At 45.3% G+C, this 24,976-nt stretch overlaps 1 protein-coding gene across 1 annotated transcript in view; it reads left to right on the top strand.

Annotated features, from left to right (window-relative positions):
* The window catches only part of Pigu (phosphatidylinositol glycan anchor biosynthesis class U), an 80,328-nt gene that overhangs the window by 51,131 nt on the left and 4,221 nt on the right, over positions 1–24,976 (top strand). The window contains exons 8-11 of the mRNA XM_021181322.1: positions 6,442–6,596; positions 8,658–8,801; positions 10,640–10,764; positions 14,822–14,964. Coding sequence (XP_021036981.1) covers positions 6,442–6,596; positions 8,658–8,801; positions 10,640–10,764; positions 14,822–14,964 — 567 coding nt within the window. The remainder of the gene's footprint in view (positions 1–6,441; positions 6,597–8,657; positions 8,802–10,639; positions 10,765–14,821; positions 14,965–24,976) is intronic.

Genomic DNA, 24,976 nt, shown 5'->3' with positions numbered 1-24,976 from the left:
AGAGAGAGAGAGAGAGAGAGAGAGAGAGAGAGAGAGAGAGAGAGAGAGAGAGAAAGATGAGCAGTACCTAATAAGGAGTAACACTTATGTGCACCCATATGTGCATACACACAAAGGCACACATATATACACTCAAGTAATGGGAAGTGCAAATTTAAGATGAATTTTTAAAAACATAACCTTTTTCATGTAAATATGTGTATGTGTTTACATGTGTGGGAGGCAAGCGTGTGTGCAGATGCACATGAACATGTATGTATCTGCCTATAGATGCCAGAGGATGATATTGACTGACTTCATTGATCACTCTTTACCATGTATATTGGGGTAGGCTGATATCTCACTTGAACCCATAATCCCCAATTCGGCAGCTACTAGGCAGCTTGAGTCTCATAACTGGCTTTTCCCCTTTTCATATCATGGAGGAAAATGGTTTCTATGGAGATGTTTTAGAGCACTGAGGTGAGGGACTTGAATTAAATAAAGCCCAGTGATGGAGCACTAGCACAGGTCAGTGTCTAGCCCTGAAAAACCCTCTCCCCTCTGTAACAAGGTTTGGATTCTGTCCCGAGAAACTCTCAACAAGCAATTTGAGAATACTTCTCCCTAAATGTTTATATATGTTAGTAATAGTTTACCTCTGGGATATTGGGTGTACATATCCATGAACCTTCAAATAGTGCCACATTTATTTTGTTTGTTTTTGTTTTGAGACAGGGTCTGTCACTGGCTTAGAATAGGCCAATGCAAACAGCAAATAGGCTATGCTGTTTAGCCAATGCACCCATGAAATCCCCGTGTCTACCTCTCCAGGGCTGGGATTGCAAGCACACAGCACCAAACCCAGCAGTGATTTGCATAAGTTTTGGGAATCAAACTCAGGTCCTTGTATTTGCATGGCAAGCCCTTTGCTGATATGAATTATCCCATCAGCCTTTCTGGCTTCTTTTGAAGAATTTGAAGCTCTGTCTTCTTCACATAGAGCATCTCCTCTTAACCTTACCACAGTCCGCATGCTTCATCTCTGTTGTGCTTGTTACCTGTTCTGCCCGCAGGCATTGATACTTGTTTTTGTTTGTGTCTATGCATCCTGTGCTCGCTAAAAGGTGTAGTAGAATCAATGCCTGATCCAGTGAACATCCTTAGTGCCCATGCTGTGATCTAGAGACACCATTCACCCTTAAATGAGTTTCTTAGAGAAAGGGTGATTCCAGTACAGGGTGATCATAGAATGTTGTGACACCAGATAACAAGTCACCAGCCACTACTAAATTCACCCCAAAAGGACTCAAGATCCAACCTGAAGAGTTTCCCATTGACCAAAGATGGATTCAGTAGGATAAAAATTACTGGACCTGGGGACTGCGAGCGGAGCACAGTTGGTAGAATACTCGACCGGGTTTCACTCCCAGTGCCACACAATACAATCAGGTATGGTGGAGTGTATCTGTAATCCCATGACTAGGGAGGTGGAGGCAAGAGGATCTGAAGTTCCTGGTCATTCTTGGCTGCACAGTGAGTTTGAGGCCAACCTGGGTTACATAAGACCTTGTCTCAGAAAAACAAAACGAGAGCCATGAAGATGGCTCAGCAGGTAAAGGAGAAGCCTGATGCCTAAATTGATATCTGTCCCCCCATCCCCCACCCCCTACTCCCATCCCCTGTGGTGGGAGGAGAGAACCAACTCCTGATAATTGTCCTCTAACCTCCACCTGTGCCTCACACATATACAAGCAAATAAGTGCACACCACTAAACCTGTACAGTGAATGGCTTTTGCATGACATCCACAGTTGACACATACACAAGGCTTAACAAATACACCCCAGCAGCCACAGCAGTAGCAGTAGCAGCAGCAAATCAATTTCAGTGTGCAAGGCATGGAGGTTCTTGCCTATCTCAACACTTGAGGGCTAATGCAGGAATATTGCTGTAATTTTGTGGCCAGCCAGGGCTATATAGCAAAACCATCTCAGCCTTGTATAGTAATTACACAGCTGTAATTGTATCACAAGGCAGGAGGATCATGACTTCAGGGTCATCTTCAACTACATAGTGAGTTAGAGGCCAGCCTGGGCTACATGAGATCCTGTCTCAAAAGAAACAAGCAAAAATCAAATCTTGTATTTCTGATGCTGGAGAGATGGCTCAGTGGTTAAGGGCATGTACTTCTTTTACAGAGGTCCCAAGTCCCTGCACCCATACTGGTGGCTCACAATTGTAAGTCCAGCCTGAGAGGAATTACACTCCTCTGCCTTCTGTGGGAACCTGAATTCATATATGAATACTTATACACAAATACATATACATACATATAATTGAAAATAGAGTAAGTCTTTTTAAAAAGAAAAAAAGATTATTCAAAAACAATGCAAAGAATTTCAGAGCCAGACATGGTAGCACATGTCTGTAATCTCACCACTTAAGAGGCTGAGGCAGAAGTATTGACACAAGTTCGAGGCCAGCCTGGGCTACATAAAGAGGCTAGCTGTGGGTACAAATCTAGTCTAAAAGAGAAAAGGATTTCACTTATGCCTCGCAAGGTAACAGGAGTAGTTCTTAGAACTTAAACTTAAGTTTTTGTAAATAGACTTAATAAATATTCTTCATCACTTTATGATTTCATGACTGTTTTCCCCACAGAACTTATCTTAAAAATAAAATTGTACCTTGAATTGATTCAGAATTTATAATTACAAATTTGCTAAGGAAAAACTATTTGCTATTCAAATGTCAACAGTAATACATTGAATTAAGTAAGTTCCCAAGAACAAGGTGCAAACAGAAACTTGGTTGCTTATTTTCTGCCTCCATCTTCCAAGAGGGAGGGTCATGGGCATCTGTTCCTATATCTGCTTTATGAAACCCCATTCTCTTAAAAAATGATTATTTAAGACTCTTTTATTAAGGTTTATTTTTATTTTATGTGTATGGGTGTTTTGCCTCCATGTGTATCTCTGTACCGCCACATACCTGCAGTGCTCATGGAGGCCAGAAAAGGGTATCAGAACTTGTGGAACTAGAGTTATAGACAGGAGTCAGCATGTGAGTTCTGGCAATCAAACCCGGGTCCCTTGGAAGAAGAGCCTGTGCTCTTATCCCCTGAGCCATCTCTTCAGCCCCTGATAGATCTTGTGATGATAGAAAATGTTCTGTACCTGCCTGGTCAATACAGTAATCAATCACATGAGCACAGATACAGTAGCCACGCGATAGACAGGAAAACACAAAACACAGCAGTCATAGAGTGCAACAGTCATAAGCCACATTTGCCTGTGTGCTAGTGAGGCCGGACAGTGGTGTTGTACACCTTTAATGGCAGCATTTGGGAGGCAGATCTCTGTGAGTTTGAGGACAGCCTGGTCTACAGAAAGACTTCCAGTCACGGCTGAAGACTAAAGAACTGAATTTTTACTAGTATTTTTCACTAATTCAGATAGTGCCAGCACATTTAAGGGAAGAGAGATGAGTGTCAGCAGAGTAGAACTGGATAGAGGTAAGCTGAGAGAAGAACATGGGGTGGAGTGGGTCCTTACATGTCTTACATTTTGTCTGTCTCGTGACAGTATTGAACTCTTATGCAGTTACTAGAAAATATGTGATATGAAGGTGAAGGGGACAATTCTGCAGTGGAAGTAAACAGAGATGGACAGGGAGTGCAGAAGAGGGCAGTGGGGAAGAGATAGAAATTAGAACAGAGACAGTGACATGTGGAAATGCCATAATGAAAGATGGGTGTGACAGTGCAGCCTGCAATCCTGGCCCTTGGGGGAGAGGCAGCACCAGGCCTACATGTGGTACACATGCTCACATGCAAGCAAAACACCCAGACACATAAAATAACCTTAAGAAGGAAAATAACATAATGAAACCTGTTCTGGATTTTAATAATAATCATACTTCTGCCTATTCTATAACTAGTTTTATTTTTATCTTATTTTATTTTTTTGAGACAGGATTTTACTCTGTAGCCTATGCTGACTTAGAACTTATTCTTTAACCCAGTCTGGCTTTGAACTTTGAGCAGTCCTCCTGTCTCAGCCTTCCAGGTATTGGGACTAACAGGTATGAGCCACTATGCCCAGTTCTATCCCAGAACTTGATACAGGTGAAGTAAAATCTTGTTTGTGTTCCGCCTCTTCCAAGTGGTCTGTTTGTGAGATTCACTGTTGCTTTGCACACGGTCCTCCTCAGTCAGTGTGCTTTACATGTGCAGCTACACTGCCCCTGGCTCCCCTCAGCCTCCCTAGTGTGCTTTGCGTGCAAAACACAGGTCACACGCAGAGGTCAGAGGACAGCTCTCTAGAAGAGTCAGTTCTCTCCTTGTCCCTTGCCGGTCTTGGGGGTTGAATTCAGGTTGTCAGGCTTGGCCACCTGGTGGTAGTAAGTACCTGCAGAGAGATAATTTGAGATTATGCAAGTCTGTTTCCTTTCAGAACCTCACCCATTAATATTTTACTTATTTTTTTTGAGACAGGGTCTCCCTGTGTAGTCCAGGCTGGACCCTTGAGAGTCCTCTTACCCCAGCCTCAGCAGTACTGATGGAGTTGAGGTGTGTGCTGATGTCCATATCTTCTTTGTCCTTTGAGCTGTGCTTTTCTTTTATGTGAAAGGCAGAGCAGTAGTAATTTAACCCCCGCCCCCCCCCCATCAGTTATTTTAAAGAGTCCCAAAGTTAAAAGATGTTTGGGTTTTTTTTATCATTTTGGTTTATATTTGCTTTTATGGGGAAACAGGGACGAAGTCTCATATAATTCTGGCTGGCCTGGAAATCAGTATATAAACAAGGCTGGCCTTAACTTCACAGGATCTGTCTGCCTCTGTCTCCTGAGTGTTGGGATTAAGGGCCTGCGCCATCATTCCAGACTACTATTAGCTTTGAACATACTTACTGAACACTGTAAGTAGAGCCAGTGAGATGGCTTACTGGATCAGGGTACCCACTGCCAAGTCCAGGAATCCAAGTATGCTCTCTAGGGCCGACATAGTGAAAAACCAGAGCCAACTCCTGTAATTGTCTTCTGACTGACATAAGCACACCATGGCAAGTTTCGAGTCCATCCCTGCACATACAAAATAAACAGGATGTAATTTATAAAGTCCTGGTTTTCTTCTTTCTACTTTTGGAAGTTATTATGGCTTCAGTGTATATCTTATCTTATTTATCTGTCTGTCTATCTGTCTGTCTGTCCCATCTGTCCATCCACCCTGTTTTTGAGATTTTGTGTGTGTGTGTGTGTGTGTGTGTGTGTGTAGTCTTGGGTGTCTTGGAACTTACTCTGTAGACCCACCCCCCTGGCCTTGAACTCAACAGAGATCCACCTGCCTCTGCCTTCTGAGTGTTGGGATGAAGGTGTGCACTACAACATCCCACTTTCTTTTATTATTTTAAATTACATTTGAAAATTTGTTTTTTTGTGGTGATGGCACACGCATGCCACAGTGGGGGGTCAGTGGGAAACTTGCAGGGTTGATCTCTCTTCCACCATGTGGATCTTGGGGATTAGGCTTAAGGCAGGGTTGGTGGCAAGTGCTTTTATCCATCAATTCGTCTTGCCGGGCCGTGTATATCCTAATATGTTTCATAAAACTTTTACACTTAAATTCTTACATACATAAATAAAACATAATATTGTTGGATGTAATTTCAAGGTAGAATACGTATTTTCGTTTCCTACTGGTCATTTGTCAGTTTCCTGCTATGCCCTTACATGTTTGAGATTTTGCTATGTTGACACATGTCGGTAGGGTTTGTGTGGCATCACTGGTGTGCCATTGTCCTGTTGCCCAGAGCCCATGCTTCCTTCCTGGTGCAGCATCTTCTCATTGATGTTTGTGCACGTGTCCAGGATGCACATCTGGAACAGCATTAGTGGGTCTGAGGCAGAGGATGCACTTGTTTGTTTGTTGTTTGTTTGTTTTTGGAGACAGGGTTTCTCTGTGTAGCCCTGGCTGTCCTGGAACTCACTCTGTAGACCAGGCTGGCCTCAAACGCAGAGATCCACCTGCCTCTGCCTCCTGAATGACAGGATTAAAGGCATATGCACCACAATTGCCCAGCCCTGGATATATTCTTAATACATTTTTCAAAACACTTGTTTTGTTTGTTTGTTTGTTTTTTTGTTTGTTTTTTCTGGTTTAAGAAAGAATCATTACCAGGCAGTGTTGGTGCAAGCCTTTAATCTTAGGACTCAGGAGGCAGAGGCAGGCAATCTCTGAGTTCAAGGCCAGCCTGCCCTACAAAGAGAGTTCTAAGATGGCCAGGGCTACACAGAGAAACCCTCTCAAAAAACAAAAAACAAAACAAAACAGAAAGGAAACAGACAAATTGTAAAGTTTTGTGACGTGGCTTGGTTTTATAGGAGGGATCTACATGCATAAGCTGATAGCTGGCTTTTTTGTCCTTGGCATCCCTAAATGTCCTGTCTGGCCTCTCTCTTAGCGGCAGTACATCCCTGTTAAAGTGAAGAGCAGAGCCTTCTGGATCTTCTCGTGGGAGTACGCCATGATGTACACAGGAAGCCTGGTGGTGATCGTTTGCCTCTCCTTCTTCCTTCTCAGCTCCTGGGACTTCATCCCTGCAGTCTATGGTTTCATGTGAGTACAGACCTCTCTAGACATTTCTGGAAGCTAATTTGGTATTCATAGCTAATAGTGGAATCAGAAGGAGAAAACTATGCAGACAGTGTTTACAAAAAGGGCCCTCACCCTTTAAGAGAGCCTCTGACATCCAGACTGCTGGCCAGTCCCTAGGAGTTCTGATTACAAAGTGTGAGAGAGCCCAGTAGGTAATATCTGCATATCATTGTGGGGAGGGACTCAGGCATGGGGGAACGCTTACCTGGGACTCCGGGCTGTCTCCCTGTGGTAAATTCTAAGCATAGTAACTTGTTCACTTTGAGTTCTTTGTGTTTTGCCTTGGATAAGTATCTGTAACACCTGGTGAATAGTTTTTCCTGGCTTTCTACTGAGCCAAAATTCTACTCTTTTTCTTGTTACTCGGGAAAGGAAATGTTGTTATAAGACCATAGACTTAATCTAGGCAAGCATGTGCCATGCACCTGCAACCCTAGCAGCTGGGAGCTGGAGGCAGGAGGATCGGGACTGAAAAAAAACTGTTGGCTATATATTAAATTCATTTGCAGCCTGGGCTCTATTGCATGAATCTTGTTTCAACAACTGCCCCCCCCACACACACACACGTGTGCACACACACATACACACCTCTACCTATTTATCTGCCTACTTATCTGGGTTAGGGAATACTGTGTCTCTCTTGCCCTTCTTTCCATTCACTCATTCATTGCCTTTTTTTTTTTTTTAATTATGTATTAAAGCTAGATTGGTAGTGTATGCCTCCAATCCCAGCGCTTTGGAAGCAGAGGCAGGCATCTATGAGTTCAAGTCTAACTTGGTCTACATAGTGAGTTTCAGGTCACTCAAGACCCCATCTCATAAAGATAAAAAATCAAAACAAACCCAATACAATTAAAATAATAAAATTATAAACAGGGATCTGTATGTGTGTGTATGTATATATATATATATGTATATATATATGTGTGTGTGTGTATACATATATATAAATAATATGGTAGGGGCAGTAGATAGTACTGTTGTCACTGCCCAGCCTAGTGCCCCTTGCTGCCTTCTTTCTTTAAAACACACACACACACACACACACACACACACACACACACACACACACGCGCGCGCACTTAGGAGCTCAGGATGTAGCCCACTGGTAGAGTGTCTTTAGTATTCTGGAAGTCCTGAGTCCCATCCCCAGCATTGGAAAAAAACCACAAATGTTTGCTCTGCTTTTGTGTGTGTGTGTGTGTGTGTATACATTTAGGTAGCATGGACTTTTGGAAGAGCCAGTATTGTAGCCAATTCTTTTATGATTTAAATAGACAAAAGTCTTCCAGATAAGCTTAAAATTTTCAAATGAGTTTTGTGGCCCTGGGGATTTTTGCACAACCTGCTGCTGGCTCCTGAAGCCCTTGGAAAACTCGGCCGCAGGCTCAGGCATGCAGTTCTCTGGCTCTTGCTATGGGCATGTGGAATAAGAATTGGGAGGAGGGAGCAAGCTTACAGAGCTTGTTCCTCTGGGCAGGTCTTTCAAATGCCCAAAATAGATTTTGTTTATTTAAGTCTCCTTCCTCTTGCAATACTGGATTGCTCCTGATTGTAAACCGGCCTGGTGTGGAGAAAAGGGGCTGCTCTCTCAGTTTCTCGGATGGATCCCTTTCTCATTTCAGATTCTTTTAGCTGGGTTTTGTTTGCTTGGGTTTTCCTTGTGTAGCCCATTCTAACCTTGCACTCCATATCCACCATGAATGATCTTAAGCTTTAGATCCTCCTGCTTTCTCATGTGGGCTTAGTACAGTTCTGGAGTTTGAGCCCAGGGAACGGTGCATTCTGGGAAAGCAGTCTGCCTTAACTAGTATATATTATAGCTTCTGTTCTCTGGATCTTCAGCCCTGCATTTGGTAAATTATCTGTATGGGGTTATCTAGAGAGCTCTTTTATGACTTTTAAAGGGACGGTGCCATCCTTGGTCACCTAGTACTGGCCCCAAGTCTTGAGGAAAAAGCAGGGCAAAGCCAACCATTTGTAACTCTGCTCTTTTCTCTCCCTGTGTTTTCTTAATTTCAGACTTTCTGTTCCAGATCTCACTCCAAACATTGGTCTTTTCTGGTACTTCTTTGCAGAGATGTTTGAGCACTTCAGCCTCTTTTTTGTCTGCGTGTTTCAGATCAACGTCTTCTTCTACACAGTTCCGTTAGCCATCAAATTAAAGTAAGTGTGAAGCCTGCAGCTTATTTGTCCATGCTCCCCACTGTAGCCTGTCAGCACTTGGCAGTACTCTCAGACAGAACTCCACCATCAGGCTTCTGGCTTCATTAATCAGGTCAGCAGTTGAGAGTCACACCCAAGTACAATCTGCACGGAGGATGCTCTGGAGCCCTGGGCTCACCTGAAGGTGCCTGAGACCACGTTACTACTCACTCTCATCACCATTTCGGGCAAGAGCAGAGGTTACACTGAGGATGGCTTTGTGGATAGTAGGTCTGGTTGGATTTTCTTCATCAACAGCCCAATTATGATTTACCCTAAGGGACTCTAGTTGGGCTACTTGGAAGGCTGGGCATGCACAACCCTTTTTAATCTTCTGGTTAGTTTTCCTGAAATAGGGCTTACTGTGTAGTACATTTCTACAACAGAGCTGTCATATACCTTTATAGCTCTGTGAAATAGGTTGCTAGCAAACTCGGGAACTTGGAGGCCAGCTTTAGAGTTGAGGACTTCTTGCTCAGAGAGTTACACAGCCTGCAAGCAGTGGAGCTGGGATTCACACATAGTTTGTCTGACTCCAGAATCTGTATTCATCCTCTTGGGCCATGCCAGGCTCCTAAGGAGAACCGTGGTTCCATCCCCCTGGTTGGTTCCATCCCCTTGGCTCCAGAGCAGCTGACAAAGACCTTCATAAGCAGGCATCTAGCTCTCGTGCAGAAGTCACCCTCTGCTTGTGTCGAGGGGCTGTTCCAAGGGATGTATAACTGCCATGTGCCCTATGCTCTCCTCACCTTTGCTGTGAGACATGTGAAATACCAAGGAGAAAAGCATGGTGGATTAGGAGCTCTGCAGACAGATTCAGGCTCCATCACTGACTTCACTTCTCTGGGAAGGACAGGGGACAGGAATCTCTGCCTAGAGGGCTGGCCTTGGTGTTGTGAGGATCCTCTGAGATGACACAGGAGAAACTTTGCACAGAGCTCAGCATAGAAAGGGGGCTCAGGAGAAAGGAGCCGTGATAGTTTATTAATTTAAACCAGTTTTAGCTGTTATTAGTTTAGGTCCCCAAAATTCTGTTTCAGAGAGAGACATGGTAGCTCTCTGTAATCCCAGCACCTAGGAAGTAGAGGCAAGAGGATCATGAGTTCAAGGCTAGCCTCATCTACATAGTCACTAGGACAGCCTGTTCCGCATGAGACCCTATATCAAAAAAGAAATTCTGGCTCCTGAAGAGCTGAAAATGCTGAGTGTAACTCTCAGTGTTCTTGTTTCTCTGACCGTAAACAGTAAGCAAGCTATCAGCCAGCAGGCACTTCCTGTCTTGGGACCTGTCGCAGTGACCTTTGCCTGATTTCTCTTGACAAGCAGTCATTTAGAATTCTAATAAGAAATGCTTAACTTTTTTTTTTTTTTCAAGACATGGTTTCTCTGTGTCCCCTTGGCTGCTCTGCCTGCCTCTGCCTCCTAAGTCCTGGGAATAAAAGTGTGCACCACCACCACCCTGATAAGGAATGCTAACTTAATTTGCTTCCTTTGGTTCCCAGGGGGCATGCTGAAAGCTAGTACAGACAGGAGGAAGCCACTGGTGGGCATTGTCCCTGTAAACTGGCTTGCTGGTGTTTGTCTGGTTCTCCTTGCCACCTCTGGGCATTTGATATCTGTAGTTTCCTGCCCTGCTACTGAGGCCTGGCTCATGCATGCCTTCTGAGTAGTAAGGTAGCCTTTGCCTGAAGGACCCCTAGGGAGTACTTTTGGCTGGTGAAGTAGGTTCAGGGGTCTCTAGGGTGGGCCTAGTCCCTGGCTAATCTATCTGCCTGTTTGTCTTCCTTGCCCTGCTCCAGGGAGCACCCCATCTTCTTCATGTTCATTCAGATTGCCATCATCTCTATCTTCAAGTCCTATCCAACTGTGGGGGATGTGGCCCTCTACATGGCTTTCTTCCCCGTGTGGAACCATCTCTACAGATGTGAGTATTCCGACTTTCCTCACTAGGGATAGATTCAAGTGCAGCTAACTGCCAGGCGAAATAGCTGAGAGAAGGAATTGATACGCATTTACTGGGCACCCATTGCTGGCAGCACCGAGAAAGAGGAGGCAACTGAAGCATGCATGTGCTTCTGTGCCTCCTGGTCCTGTGGTCAGTGATGGAAAGACTAAGAACAGTCGCTTAGAGCATGTGACTGTGTTCCTGACTGCTGTTGCTCATTTTGTCTTTGCATCAGCTTTGGAGGTAAGTATTTCCTTTACACAAATGAGTTAACTGAGGTACAAAAAGATAGAGCCACTTGTTCAAGGTCCTGTGACTGCTAAATAGAAAGACTAGGAATTGGAGCCTAGCTCTCTAGGCCTTGCCCAGTGCTGTCTAATCCTGGTGTTTGTAATGATGACCGTGTCTAGTCTGTATTCTAGTATAGAGTGGCTACTACTATTATACAAAGTTTTTTCTTTCTTTCTCCTCTATTTCCAGCTTTGTGGCATAGGGTTTCTTATTGCCCAAACTGGCCTTAAGCTCACTGTATAGCTGAAGATGACCTTGAACTCCTGATCCTCCTGCCTTCACCTCTCACATCCAGGTTTATTGGTGTATACTGTCATGGACAGATATTTTTTCCATTACTTTGTTTGTTTGTTTGTTTGTTTGTTTGAGACAGATCCTAGACTGTAGCCAAGGCTATCCTGAAACTCACTATATAGCCTAGGCTGTCCTAAAATTAGAAGAAGTCATCCTATCTTAACTTCCTGAATACTGAGATTACAAAGAGCCATGGTGTCAGTAGAAACTGAAATTCTTGTTTAAAATTAAATATATGAAGCTACATGTGACCAAGCTTCTTATTGGACAGTGCCAAGCTTCTTATTGAACAAGTGTAACTGTAGCCTTTGGCTATGAACATAGGACTTCCTGCTTCCTATAAAGACCCTTCTCAATTCTACCCATTTCTCTCGAGGCTCCTTTAGGGTAAGATATCCTTACACTCAACATGGATTCTAACACAAAAGAATCAGCAAATGACAGGGCAGTGTGGCACACAACTTTAATGCCAGTACTTGGGAGGCAGAGGCAGGAGGATCTCTGAGTTTGAGGCCAGCCTGTTCAACATAGTGAAGCCAAGACTACACAGAGAAACCTTGTCTTGAAAAACAACAACAATCAAAAAGGGGGGGGGGGGGAAAGAGTCTGCAAATGTATGTAGAAGGCTGTTGAAGCCTCCCCTCCCGTGAGGGAAGCGGAGCCCAGGTACCCTCCTGGTTCTGTCAGGGAGCTGTGATATGCAGCCAAGTGTCAGAAGCGAACTCCTAGGGCAAGCTTCCCAAGAAGTTAGTTCCTGTTGTTTTGTCTGGGTGTCAACCAGGAAGTGAAACTGGCCAGCTGTGAGTAGGAACCCTACCTGTGAGAGTAGCCCCGGAGTGAAGGTAAACAGTGAAGTGGGCAGGCCACGCCCAGACCAGGTGTGTCTCTCCGGCCTGGTTAGAATGGTGACCAATCTGAGCTGACTGAGAGGAGGTGGCATCTTCTGCTTGTGACATCCTCATTTCACAGATAAGAATCACCCAGTGATGAATCACGAGGCAGTTGGACTCTATAGGCGTGCCTTGGTCTGTGGGAGGGTAGGGCTTCAAGCACTGGTCTTTCCCTGTCCCAACCAGGTTGTTTTCCTTAGCTGTCCGTCCTAAAGAGGGCATTGCCCTTCCTCAGAGGCGTTGTGTAGCATTCTCACGTTGCTGAATTCAGTTTGTAGACAGACAGGCAGACTACAGCTTGAGTCGACACCCTGCCTCTCCCAGGCAGCTTCTTTAGCCTTTCTGCGCCTCTGAATTTTCCTTTTCCGTCCACGAGATGAAGACAGTAAGTGGGGCTTCCTGGTATGAATCTATAACCCTAACACTTAAGAGGCTGAAGCAGGAGGATAGCAAGTTTGAGGTTAGCCAGGGCTACAAAAGGGAATTCCAAGCCATATGAGACCTGACTCCAAAAAAAAAAAAAAAAAGGTATTTTTTCATGGATTTTTGGTTTTGTTTGTTTGTTTGTTTGTTTGTTTGTTTTTTGGTTTTTCGAGACAGAGTTTCTCTGTGTAGCCCTGGCTGTCCTGGAACTCGCTCTGTAGACCAGGCTACCTCCCAAGTGCTAGGGTTAAAGGCGTGCACCACCCCTGCCCAGCATGGATATTTTTTTAAGTTTGAAAAAAGAAAATATGTTAATGGCACTGCAGTTATCATCAGTGATAATTAACCAGGGCATCCCCTGCATATTTCAACCATCAAAGCTGACGGTCTAGCAGCCAGGGACATTGAAATAAATATTTTTTAAACGTGAAATAAATTATTTTATGCCCACAGAGATGATGGGGCAGAGAAGGAGGAAATTTCCAGAAACCTAGATGATCTTATAGGCTCTACTAGAAGAGAGAGGCATCAAGTGATTGTGTAAGGAGTTCATAGACACAGCATATCCTAAGTTCCTGAGAGCATAGTAGTCAGCATGCTTTGTGCTGTGTGCACTGTCCAGGGACTCCTAATGTTTGGAGCACCTATTTGGGATTTGTTCTCTCACTAAGTGACTTTAGCTCTGGCCTTGGGGCCCTGAGTAGACATTTTGTGAAGTCTTTTGTTCTAGTTGAATATAGTTAATATTGTAGGATGTCCCATTGAAATACTAGCCGCTAGTATTGATCTCCCAGGTCCCACCTTACCTGTTTTCTTGCATTGGCCAGTGGAAGAGAAAAGAAGAATAGACCCTGCCCTGGACATGTCTTTAATTCCGGCACTTGGGAGGCAGAGGCAGGTGGATCTCTGAGTTGAAGGCCAGCCTGGCTTACTGAGTGAGTTCCAGGACAGCCAGGGCTATCTCCAAAAACAAAAACAAAATAAATCAATAAGTATATCACAGTCATTGGCTTCTGCAGCCTTGAGTCAGGATGAGTCAGACGAGACAAATGCATACTTGTGGTATTAGAGAACAGCCTGCTGGCAGAGCTGGTGCCAGCCTGCAGTGTCCAGCTGCAAAGCCAGCTACCACAGGGCTCAGGGCTGGAGTCGAACATGTGTTGTATTTCTTTTTTAATTAGCTATTGTATAAAGGTAAAAGAATGTTGATTAAAATACAAATAAGTCATAAGCATTACGCTGTAAGTTCCTATGTATCTAGCAATGTAATTTAAGAAAAGAAATACCTTGCTGACCTTTGAAGCCCCCTAACTCCCTCCATTACCCTCCTGGTGAGACTGGACACTTCTGGTGACATTTTATTTCTGAATGCCTGAGGCTCGAGAGGGAAAGGGCCTTGTCAGAAGTCCCTGGTTTTCAGTGTGGTGCAGCAGATTGGATAAGCCACTCAGTGACTGTCTGGGGAACTTGACTCCATCTGACCTAGCAGGTCTGATGAAGGGTGTAGGCCCTTGGTCATCTCTGACACCTCCTGGTGCCTGGAACAAGCTGTACTGTGCCCCAGGTCCCCAGTTCCACCTGCTCTGGCATAGAGCTTTAATCTTTTAGCCTTCCAGCCAGCAAGAGTGAGTAGCAGTTCCCTGTTCCTGCAAAGGTCACCATTGGCCTGAATCCAACTAGATGCCAGCGAAGGTCTTCCAAGAACATTGAAATGTCTCTTTGCAGCCCACAGACTGCACTCATGGCCTCTTTCATCTCTGTACTTGGGTCTCTTTCCTGTCACCCATCTGAAGCCTTTGTCTCCAGCCATGTTGTACCCAAGAGGGGAGGTTGAAGAGTAGAAGACAGGTGTTTTCATGGAATGCCTCACTACTAGGCTTAGAAGCATTCGCAGAATTGCTGATTGCGCCAGTTTTAAGGCAGACAAGCCTTTGGTGGGCGGAAAGTCTTCAAATACAGATCCCCAGCAATTGTGGGCATGGGGAACCATTCACCTGGCTCTGAGGTTTGTTCCTAGCACACAGTGTTTCTGGGAGTGCTCTGCCTTTGAGCCATCTGAGCTCCCTGTCCTGTGACTATCACAGCAAAAAGGGTATCAGAGACTTACTGCCAGGCTAACTGATCACCTGTCTTTGCAGTCCTACGGAACATCTTCGTCCTCACCTGCATCATCATCGTCTGCTCTCTTCTCTTCCCTGTCCTGTGGCACCTATGGATTTATGCAGGAAGTGCCAACTCTAATTTCTTTTATGCCATCACACTGACCTTCAATGTTGGGCAGGTAAGAGTTGAGGGTCGCACAGGGTCAGGGTGTCATTTTGAGTCTCAGGCTATCAGCTGAGGCCCTGGGTTCCCACCCTGTAGTTTTGACTATGCAGGGGTGTGTGGGGTGGCAGTTCCTCTGTCTTTGATCTCACTTGGGTAGAAGGAGCAGGAGAGTGAACAGCATGAAGTTGAATCTGCCATACATGTATTAGGTACCGTGCTGAGCGTTGCTTCAGTAAGGCCTTACAACAAATCTAGGAAAAGATATCGTTATCCCTGGTTTATAGTTGAAGGGCTGAGGCTCTCATTCACGGTCAGTAGAGCTAAGAGCTAACAAACTCAGGTAAGCCCCAGCTCCAGAGGCACCCCCTTTTATTACCCTGTTAGCACTGACAGTACATCAAGTGTAATATGGTGAACAGGTCAGGGTGAAGACAGCTTTGTGGGCTTTGAGGACAGTAAAAGCAGAAGCAAGGAGCTAAGGAATGGGATGGATTTCCTGTTGGCTGTACAATAAAATAACAGTGTCTCATACAGCCCAGGCTGGCTTCCAAGTAACTGTGCAGCCACGGAAGACCTTCATCTTCTGATCCTCCTGCCTCCACCTCCTGAGGTTTCATCACCATCTCTGATTGTTTTGTTTTTCGAGACAGGGTTTCTCTGTGTAACCCTGGCTGTCCTGGAACTCACTTTGTAGACCAGGCTGGTCTCGAACTCAGAAATCCGCCTGCCTCTGCCTCCCAAGTGCTGGGAGTAAAGGCGTGCACCACACTGCCCGGCTCCATCCCTGATTTATGTAGTGCTGGGGATAGAACCCAGGGCTTTCTGGATGCTTGGCAAGCATTCTAACAACTGAGCTATATCCCTGGCCCCTGTTGTTTTATTTTTTATTTTATTTGTTTAAAGATTTATTTATTTATTATATGTAAGTACACTGTAGCTGTCTTTAGACTCTCCAGAAGAGAGCATCAGATCTAGTTACGGATGATTTGCTAGGATTTGAACTCAGAACCTTTGGAAGAGCAGTCAGTGCTCTTAACTGCCAGCCTGGGACTGGTGTTTTCTGTGTAGATGTGGCTGAAGGATTTTCATCCAATTCAACCATATATGGTATATGAACAGCAAAAGAGAGGTCTCAGCCCTAGTGGTAGCTTCTGACGGTGAATGAGCAGCGTCTCTGCTTGTGTCCTGCCAGGGCAGGGATCTGAAGGCTTCAGTGCAGTGTAAAATAACCCAGGGCCAGGGGGTGCTTGTGCTTACCTGAGCCCCTTTCTTCTGCACACATCCCAGCATCTGCCTGTAATCTTGGCTCTAGTTTTGCTCAAGAAATGAAATTGGCAGTGTCTTTTGAGGCAGCCATGCGACTTGCCAGATCACAGCTTTCTCTTCTGTAGCTGCCTCTGTGAGAGGAAGGTCCCTTAATACCAGGGGCTACTTGTAACTCATCAGGTGACATCAAAAGCAAGAGAAACTTACTTAGTGGAAAAGAGGGTTTGGGGTTGAGCTAGAGACCAAAGGCAATACGCCCAGTTATATTTGTAGCTGAACTATAGCGATCAGCCAAAGTCTTAGCATCATTTCTTACCTTTAAAGGTTAAGAAAAAGCTTTTTATTACTGTGTGTGCGCCTGCCCTAGGAGGTCAAAAGAGAGCACCAGCTTTCTTAGAGCTGCAGTTATAGGAGGATTGAGCCACTGAATGAACCTCCTGAGACCCACACTTTGGTCCTTTGCAAGAGCAGAAAGCACTCTTAAGCATTGAGCCATTTTTCAGCCCCCAACCTTATGTTTTGAGAAAAGTCTCTCACCAGAACTCGGGACTCACCAAGTTAAGTTAGGCTAATCAGCCAATAAGTTCCACGGATCGTCCTGTCCACCTCTGGGTTACAAGAACGTGCCACCAGGTCTGGCTTTTCATGTGGGTGCTGGAAGTCCACCCCGTGCTCCCATGCTTGCACGGAAAGCACTGTATTGACTGAGGACTCTCCTCAGCTCCATCATTTCTTAACCTTTATTTATTCACTTGTTTATTTTCATTTTATGTGTTTGAGCGTTTTGCCTTTTGTATGTATGTACCAGGTGTGTTCCTGGTGCCCATAGAGGCCAAAAGAGGGCATAGGCCTTCCTGTAATTGGAGTTATAGGTGTTGTAAGCCACCCCAAGAGTGCTGGATTGACCCTGAGTCCTCTGGAAGAGCAGCCAGTGCTTTTAACTGAAGAGCTTTTTTCCAGCCCACATTTCTTACCTTTTAAAAACATTTTGAATGCATTTTTAATCACATAAGTAATAAATTTATTGTTGTTACGGGAAAGAAATCAAACAAAAAAAATGTGAAATGGAAAATAAAGTTCCAAGGTTAGGCCTGTAGCTCAGCAGTGACGTGCTTGAGTAGCATGCTCAAAACCCAAGGTTAGATCCCCAGTGTGGACGTCTGACGGTGGGTGTGGCGGGCCACACATGGCTTTAAGCGCTGCACTGAGGAGCAAGATCAGAGCTCAGTGCCACCCTTTCCTCTGAAACACGGTCAGGGCTTTCCTGGATTAATAGTAACACCATCTTAATAATAGAAGTCTTTATTGGGATTTAGGAATCTACTCAGTGTACAGTGTTTGCCTAGCAATCTTTGCTTTTGTGTTGGGAGGTGCATGCAAGCACGTGTGTGTTTATTGGGTGGGGAGACCATAGTTGATGTTGGGTGTCTTCTTCAGTCACCCTTCACTTTATTTTTTGAGATAGCATTTCTCCCTGAATCTGGCACTTGCCAATTCAGCTATACGGGCCAGCCAGTGAGCTCTAGGGACCCTGACTTTGCTTCCCCAGGACTGTGATTAGTGTATGTTACTACACTTGGCTTTGTAGCCTAGCTCCTGGGGACTGAACTCAGGTTCTCATGCTTGTTTGTGCTTTACCAACTGAGCTATCTCCCAGCCTCCCATTCCCCTTTTTGGAGACAGTATCTCTTCTTCTTAGGTTGGCCTGCACTACTGAATAGGCTGTGCTAGCCTCTAACTCTTAGAGATCCTCCTGCCTTAGCCTCCCAAGTGCTGGAAGTACAGATGGATACCACCACACTTACTTCTATTTAGCATTATTTTTTTTAGATTAGTTTATTTATTTTATGTATATGAGTACACTGTAGCTGTACAGATGGCTGTGAGCCATCATGTGGATGCTGGGAATTGAACTCAGGACCTCTGCTTGCTCCAGCCTTGCTTGCTCTGGCCCAAAGATTTATTTATTTTTTTTTTCTTTTTCTTTTTTTTTTTTTTTTTTTTTTGAGACAGGGTTTCTCTTTATAGCTCTGGCTGTCCTGGAGCTCACTTTGTAGACCAGGCTGGCCTCGAACTCAGAAATCCGCCTGCCTCTGCCTCCCGAGTGCTGGGATTAAAGGCGCGCGCCACCACGCCCGGCTTATTTAGCATTCTTAGGATCCTGATTTTGAGTTCTAGCATTGCCAAAGGGGGAGGAGGTAGGGAAGAAAGGTAGAAAAGCAAAGAAACAAGATCCATCTATTCTCTCCTTTCCACCCAGATTTGATCATGCATTCAGGGTGGCGTGTGTCTTTTAGGCTTTATACATTTACAGGCCGATGTGAGAACATTTGTATACAATAAGAGCCTTTGGTTTGTGTGAGTCAAAAACATCTACAAACTGCTCCTGGACTTAGTGTTTTCACATAAAACACTCATCTTGCGTTTTAAAAAAAATAATTTTTTTTTTTTTCAAACTGAGTCTTGCTAGGTATAGTAGCACACACCTTTAATCCTGACATTTGGGAAGCAGACACGGATAGATCTCTGTGAGTTTGAAACCAGTCTGGTCTAATTGAGAGTTCAAGTCTAGCCAGAGCTACATAGTAAGACCTTGTCTCAAAACAAACAAACAAACAAACAAACAAACAAAACAAAACAAAACGGAATGAGAGAGATGCAGTTAATAGCTCTGGCTGTTCTTGAAAAAGACTGGAGTTCAATTCCTAGCACCCACATGGTGGCTCACTACTCTGGGGGTCTATGTCCTTCTCTGGCTCATGCAGACACTGGCATAGAGAAGCATAGAGATAAACGTAGGCAAAATACTTGTATACATAAAAAAGTGAAGCAGGCTGGGCAGTGGTGGCGCACGCCTTTAATGCCAGCACTTGGGAGGCAGAGGTAGGCGGATTTCTGAGTTTGAGCTCACCCTGATCTACAGAGTGAGTTCCAGGACAGCCAGTACTACACAGAGAAGTCCTGTCTTGAAAAAAGAAAAAAGAAAAAAAAAAAAAGGAAAACCAAAAAGAAAGAAAGAAAAGAAAAAAAGAAAGAAAAAGAGGCAGGGTTTCATGTAGCCAATACTGGCCTCACACGTGCTGTGTAGCTGAAGATGACCTTGAATTTGATCCTTAACATGCCTTGAGATTGCAGGCCTGTGCCACCATGCCTACTTTTATGTCATACTGAGGACTGAACACAGGCTTCATGCATGCTAAACAGGCACTGTACCACCTGCTACATCCTCCGCCTCTTCAGATGAATGCTTGTAATGACTCCACCATGGTCCTCGGGTAGGAGAGAGACAGACACTGAGTTATTAGACCAGGTGACCCTTGGCCGTTGGGATCTGAGGTTGCTTCTGGTTATTTTGCTGCTTGAAATGGAAGAGGCTTTTGTGTTCTCCCACATAGCTCATACGTGCATAGCAATGCTTCTAGGGTGGATTTTAAGTGGTAGCATTTGCAGAATCAGAAGGCATGTGAATGTTCTATTTTAGGAAGATATTAGCAAGTTGCTCTTCAGATTGTGCCTGCCAGCAGAGGTCCAGATAACCCCATAAGCTGGTAGACTGCTAGGCAACCTGCATACCTGTCACTGGCCCTTGCAGGTCTGAGCTCTGACCATAGAGGCTCATTGGGTTAAATGTTTCTGGAGGCTGTTGACCTTGAGTTTTGCTGCTGCTATTGCCACTGCTGCCACCACCAGATCAGTAAAAAAGGCTGTGTCAGGAAGGAGCACTGGTTTCCTAGGCTGCTACTCTAAACATATCAGTTGTTGTCCTGAGCTGGGGTTAGTGGCACAATTCTGATATTCTGATATTTTGGAGACTGAGGTATGACGATTACCTTAGTTCAAGCCCAGCCTAGTCATATAGAAAGACTAACAAAATAAAGTGAAAATAAAACAAAGATTATTAACCTGGAGTGGTGTTAACTAAAGAAAAGAGACCCTCACCAGGAAAAGGATGCTGTCCCTGTTCTTGGACCTGTGAAGCCACTGGGTGTAGATATGGGACATTTAGAATTTTCTTTCTCAAAAAACCAAAAAAAAAAAAGAAAGAAAGAAAGAAAAAAATTTTCTTATTAGTACTGTATGTCTCATGAAGTTCTCCTGCCTTGTCTATTTATTATCATTTATTTATCACTGCATGTGTGTTATATGTATGATATGTGTGATACATGTGCCACGACAAGATTGTGGTCAAAGTTGTGCATGGTTGGTTGAAGAATCTAGTAGGAATAAGATGGCCTTTCTGTTCGGCTGGAGGGACTGAGAGTAGTAACTGGATCTTCAGACTTGGAAAGCAAGAAGGGAAGGGGAGCAGGATGTGGTGGCTGGATGGTCCTCAGGTTCAAACTAGCCCAGGCTTCATGGGGGAAGTCAAACTAGTCTGTACATACTAAGGAAGGGAACATGGTGAGAGGAGGGTCTCGAGGGAAAGGTGGAGGTGCCGAAGTTAGTTTGCAGTTGTCTCCACCCTCTCCCCTTTGTCCAAACCTGGCCTCTTTATGTCCTCCACACCCAAGCCCAGTCCTACTTCTGTTTTGGCATTTCTACTGAGATATCAGGCACTCGGGGACATACGCATGCACCACAGCCTATTCTTACAAATACCTTTCTAGCCAGGAAAGCTATATTCATCTGACCTCCTTCTTCCCTCCCTGGTACAGGCAGATAAGAGCTGTTCAGAGTGACAAAAGGCCTCAGATTCCAAATAGATGCCCAGAATGCAGAGCATCTTTGACAGAAACAGCTAGCTTGCTTGCTTGCTTCCTTCCTTCCTTCCTTTCTTCCTTCCTTCCTTTCTTCCTTTCTTTTGTTTTTTTCGAGACAGGGTTTCTCTGTATAGTCCTGGCTGTGCTGGAACTCACTTTGTAGACCAGGCTGGCCTCNAACTCAGAAATCCGCCTGCCTCTGCCTCCCAAGTGCTGGGATTAAAGGCGTGTGCCACCATGCCCGGCAGCTTTATTTATATAGAATGCATAGAACACCTTGAGGTTTGTTTAAGTCTTGCTCAGTTCATTTTGAGAAATTCCATGTCCTGTTACAGAATGGATACATGTTGATTATTAGTCACCCCAGTAAGTGCTCTAGTGACTAAGGCTCTGTTCTCTCTCTCTCTCTCTCTCTCTCTCTCTCTCTCGGTGCCATTAAGTATTTTCTCATCATGTGGTACACATCGTTTGGTAATTAACCATTGCCTCAGAGTCAGTAACAGGAAATGACAATAGCAAACCATCTAATGAGGCTTGTGTGCTTGTGTGTGTGTGTGCTTGAGTGTGAGAAAGAAGATTGAAATCTCTGGTTGATTGCTTGAGGACTCGTACAGTTCCCTCACTGGTGACTTTCAGCACGTGACTTAACTTGTCAGATTCCAGGGTGATAATCCCACATCATACAGTGTTGTGTGGGTTTGATATGACCTGTGAGACCTATTGTTGCCTTCTATTGTATATACCTGCTGTTGTTTATACCTGCTGGCATATACAATGTGAAGGGTGTGCTCTCAGGTACACGCAGCAAACTCCTAGGGCAGTATTCAGGCCATAAAATCTCTCTCTCTCTCTCTCTCTCTCTCTCTCTCTCTCTTTTTCCTATTTAAAGTTTTTGGACAGGGTCTCTGTACCCAGTCTTACCTCTAGCTTGCTGTATAGCTGAAGCTGGCCTTAAACTCCTCCTCTTCCTGCTTCTACCTCCCAAATGCTGGGATTATATGTATAGCAAATTGATCAGTGATTTACATGTGCTCGAGTGGGCGCGTGCACACGCACACGCATGCACACACACACACACACACACACACACAGCTTGCATGAATATGGCTTTTCTAAAAGAAAAAGCCAAAGTGTCCCAACCATCCTAAATAAACTTAAGAACAGAGAACTCCTGGGAATCGGGCTTTAAAATTATAACTGATAGTGGCTCATGCTTACGGAGGGTTTACTGCAGCTGGCCCCAGATCTCTTTCATGTGGATCATATGTTTGTTTGCCCTCTGAGTCTTTGTCCATGTGTTTACAAGTGTCCTGTACTGGTGGAGGGTGTGTGTATATGTGTGTGTGTGCTCACTATGATGGCAGTACCCTCTAGTTGTTTCTCTTACGAAAACACCCTTGGTAAGCTTCCTTTGCTGTATATGAGAGGAGCCTCCTATTTGTTTAAGACCTGCAGGAGAGAGTTCATCCTGCTTCACACAGAGCTCCTGTTCTCTGCAGCCCTGTAGTGCAGGAGACATAGCCCTCCTTCCTTCTATGGAACAGTGTGTAGTGGAGAGAAGGGGAAATAAACAAGCAAGGCAATGCCGTGTGATGGGGTCAGTGTGGGGCTGGGAGCACGGAGCCAGGAACCAGGAGCCAGGCTGGGCGTGCTTCTCGGGGAAGTGCTTTCTAAATACAGTTCTGGAGCTCACAGACTCCAGGGGGTTCTAGGAGGAAGGGAGAGAAAGAGAGGAGGGGAGACCAGAGGAAGAGAGCAATGCTTATGCTACTAGAGGTTGTGTGGCAGTGGCTGTGCTCTCTGACAGAATGAGAACATGTCAGGGTTGCAGTGGTCAGAGCTGCTTGGCCCCTGGGAGCCTCATTCTGCTGAGGTTCGGGCTGAGCCATTAGTCTTCAACCAAGGATAAATGGGATGGGATCCAGACTCTGCAAACTGTATACTGCCAGGAGGAAAAGAGGTCTCAGCCTGGAATCCTGGCGTGAAGGAGGAAGCTGATGTCGTCTGTCACGAGTCTATACTGTGTTTCTTCACTTAGAAGGTGGCTGTGAAGACTCAGTGTGGGGTTGGACAAGAATGTTTTTAAGACTACTGTCCTACCTGGTCACATTGACTGGTGGAGAGTGTGTGCATATGTATGTGTGTGCTCAGTGTTTCCCTGGCTTTTTCTTTGTTTTCGAGACAGAGCCTGGGCTCTCTTATAGCCCCCGCTGGCCTCTAATGCACTAAGTGGCTGAGAATGGCCTTGACTTTCTGATCCCCCTCCCTCCACCTCAGGTGATGGCCTGTGACATCACACCCCGCTTCCCTGGTGTTTTGCATCATTAGAGTTGGAAGGCGAAGCTGTTTACTGTCCGTCCTTTGCAGTGTGTGCTTGGGTGTGTGAGTGGGTAGGCCAAAGCTCAGCAGCTCAGCTCCACAGTCAGCTGTCACCCTCCTCGGGCTTCAGCCTGCCTAGGCTCGGGCAGGTGGCCAAGGAAGCAGCTGTTTGCCAACTATGGCAACCAGTTGAAGTCCCTAAGAGTGTCAGTGTCTCCAACAGAAGCAGCCTAGGGACGAGACATACTGAGGTGATCACATCTGTGTTTCCAGGAGGCTGCAGTCCAGATGCTGACTGGTCAAGGTGGACAAACCAATTGGCTCTGAAGGCTCAATCTTATTCGCCTTTTCCAAAAAGAATCCGGTAGAGTAACAGAGCTGTAAACTGGGGAGAACAACCCCAGAGTGTGTGTTAGGGCAGGGAGGATCAGCCAGCCTTGGCCAGGGCTAAGCGAGCCTTAGGAGGTGTAAGACGATGGGAAGAACTCAGCTTGTTGGGTGTAGACCGGCAGAACTGATGACATAGTCTGACTTTTCTCTCATACTTTGTGAGCCAGGGTTATAAATGGGCCCCAGCCACAGGAGGATCTGGCCAGGGACAGATACTTAGAAAATATTTATTTCTGGCTCTCTTCTGTCACATCTGTGCTGAAGTGTGTTCTGAATCTCATTTCAGTTTTGATTAGCTCCACTGTGGCCTTGGCTATCTCATAGTCTCCACCACAGAGCAGAGAACAGCCTTTCTGATTGTCAAGGAGATGAATGAGGTCTCAGCAAGCCATACCCGAAGGGTAATTCCAAAAGGCTAAGAACCAACACATGAAGCCAGAGTGTGAGCCCTGTGCCAGGTATCAGGCTTCAGAGCTAGAGCAGATGGCACCCACTGTGGTCATACCCCAGAGCATGGAGGTAGTATGGGGCTCCTGAGCAGAGAGCCATGGGGCACAGGGAAGCTGCAGGGGCTCCTGTCAGTGGATGCAGGCATGGGGGCACAGGGGAGCTGCAGGGGCTCCTGGCAGTCAGTGGGTGCAGGCATGGGGGCACAGGGGAGCTGCAGGGGCTCCTGGCAGTCAGTGGGTGCAGGTGTGCAGAAGATACCTCAGGAACCAGGTGTGGTAGATGCTTATATGCCTGTATCTGAGTACCCCAGGGCGGAAGCAGGTCGATCACACTGAGGCCAAGCTAGCCTTGTCATCATAGTGAGTTCCAGACAGCTTGAGCCACAGAGTGAGACTCTGTCTCAAAAGCAATAAAACAATAAAACGAGGTCTTTTGGGGGCCAAGAAGTTAGATCAGGGAGACCCTCCATCCTGCTTCCCTGCCAATAGGTTCCTGTGTTGGTGCCAGATGTGGTGGCATACTCCTTTGATCCTAGAACATAGGAGACAGAGGCAGGTGGATATCTGAGTTCTAGCAAGTTCTTCTAGCAAGTTCTAAGCCAAAGCTACACAGTGAGACCCTGTCTTAAAAAAAAAAGTGGCTGTGTTATGATTAGAATGGGCTCTATAGAAAGTCTGGGAGTACAGAAATAGAACATAAGGGAAGGGCTAGGTAATCAGACACAACAAGCAGAGCAGCCACAAAAAAAGGCCTCAGGTCTCTAGAGGCAGAGGGACAAACGTATTCTTGCACCCCTAAATTCTAGGTTTGGATTAGGGAAGACCATTGTGGTGGGTAATAAACTAGAGCTTTTATTACTTTCATTTTATTTATTTATTCATTTTCTTTTTTTTCTTTTTT

This window comes from Mus caroli, chromosome 2, assembly GCF_900094665.2.
Source record: "Mus caroli chromosome 2, CAROLI_EIJ_v1.1, whole genome shotgun sequence".
Taxonomy (NCBI): domain Eukaryota; kingdom Metazoa; phylum Chordata; class Mammalia; order Rodentia; family Muridae; genus Mus; species Mus caroli.
This window is presented reverse-complemented; position numbering and strand designations above follow the sequence as displayed.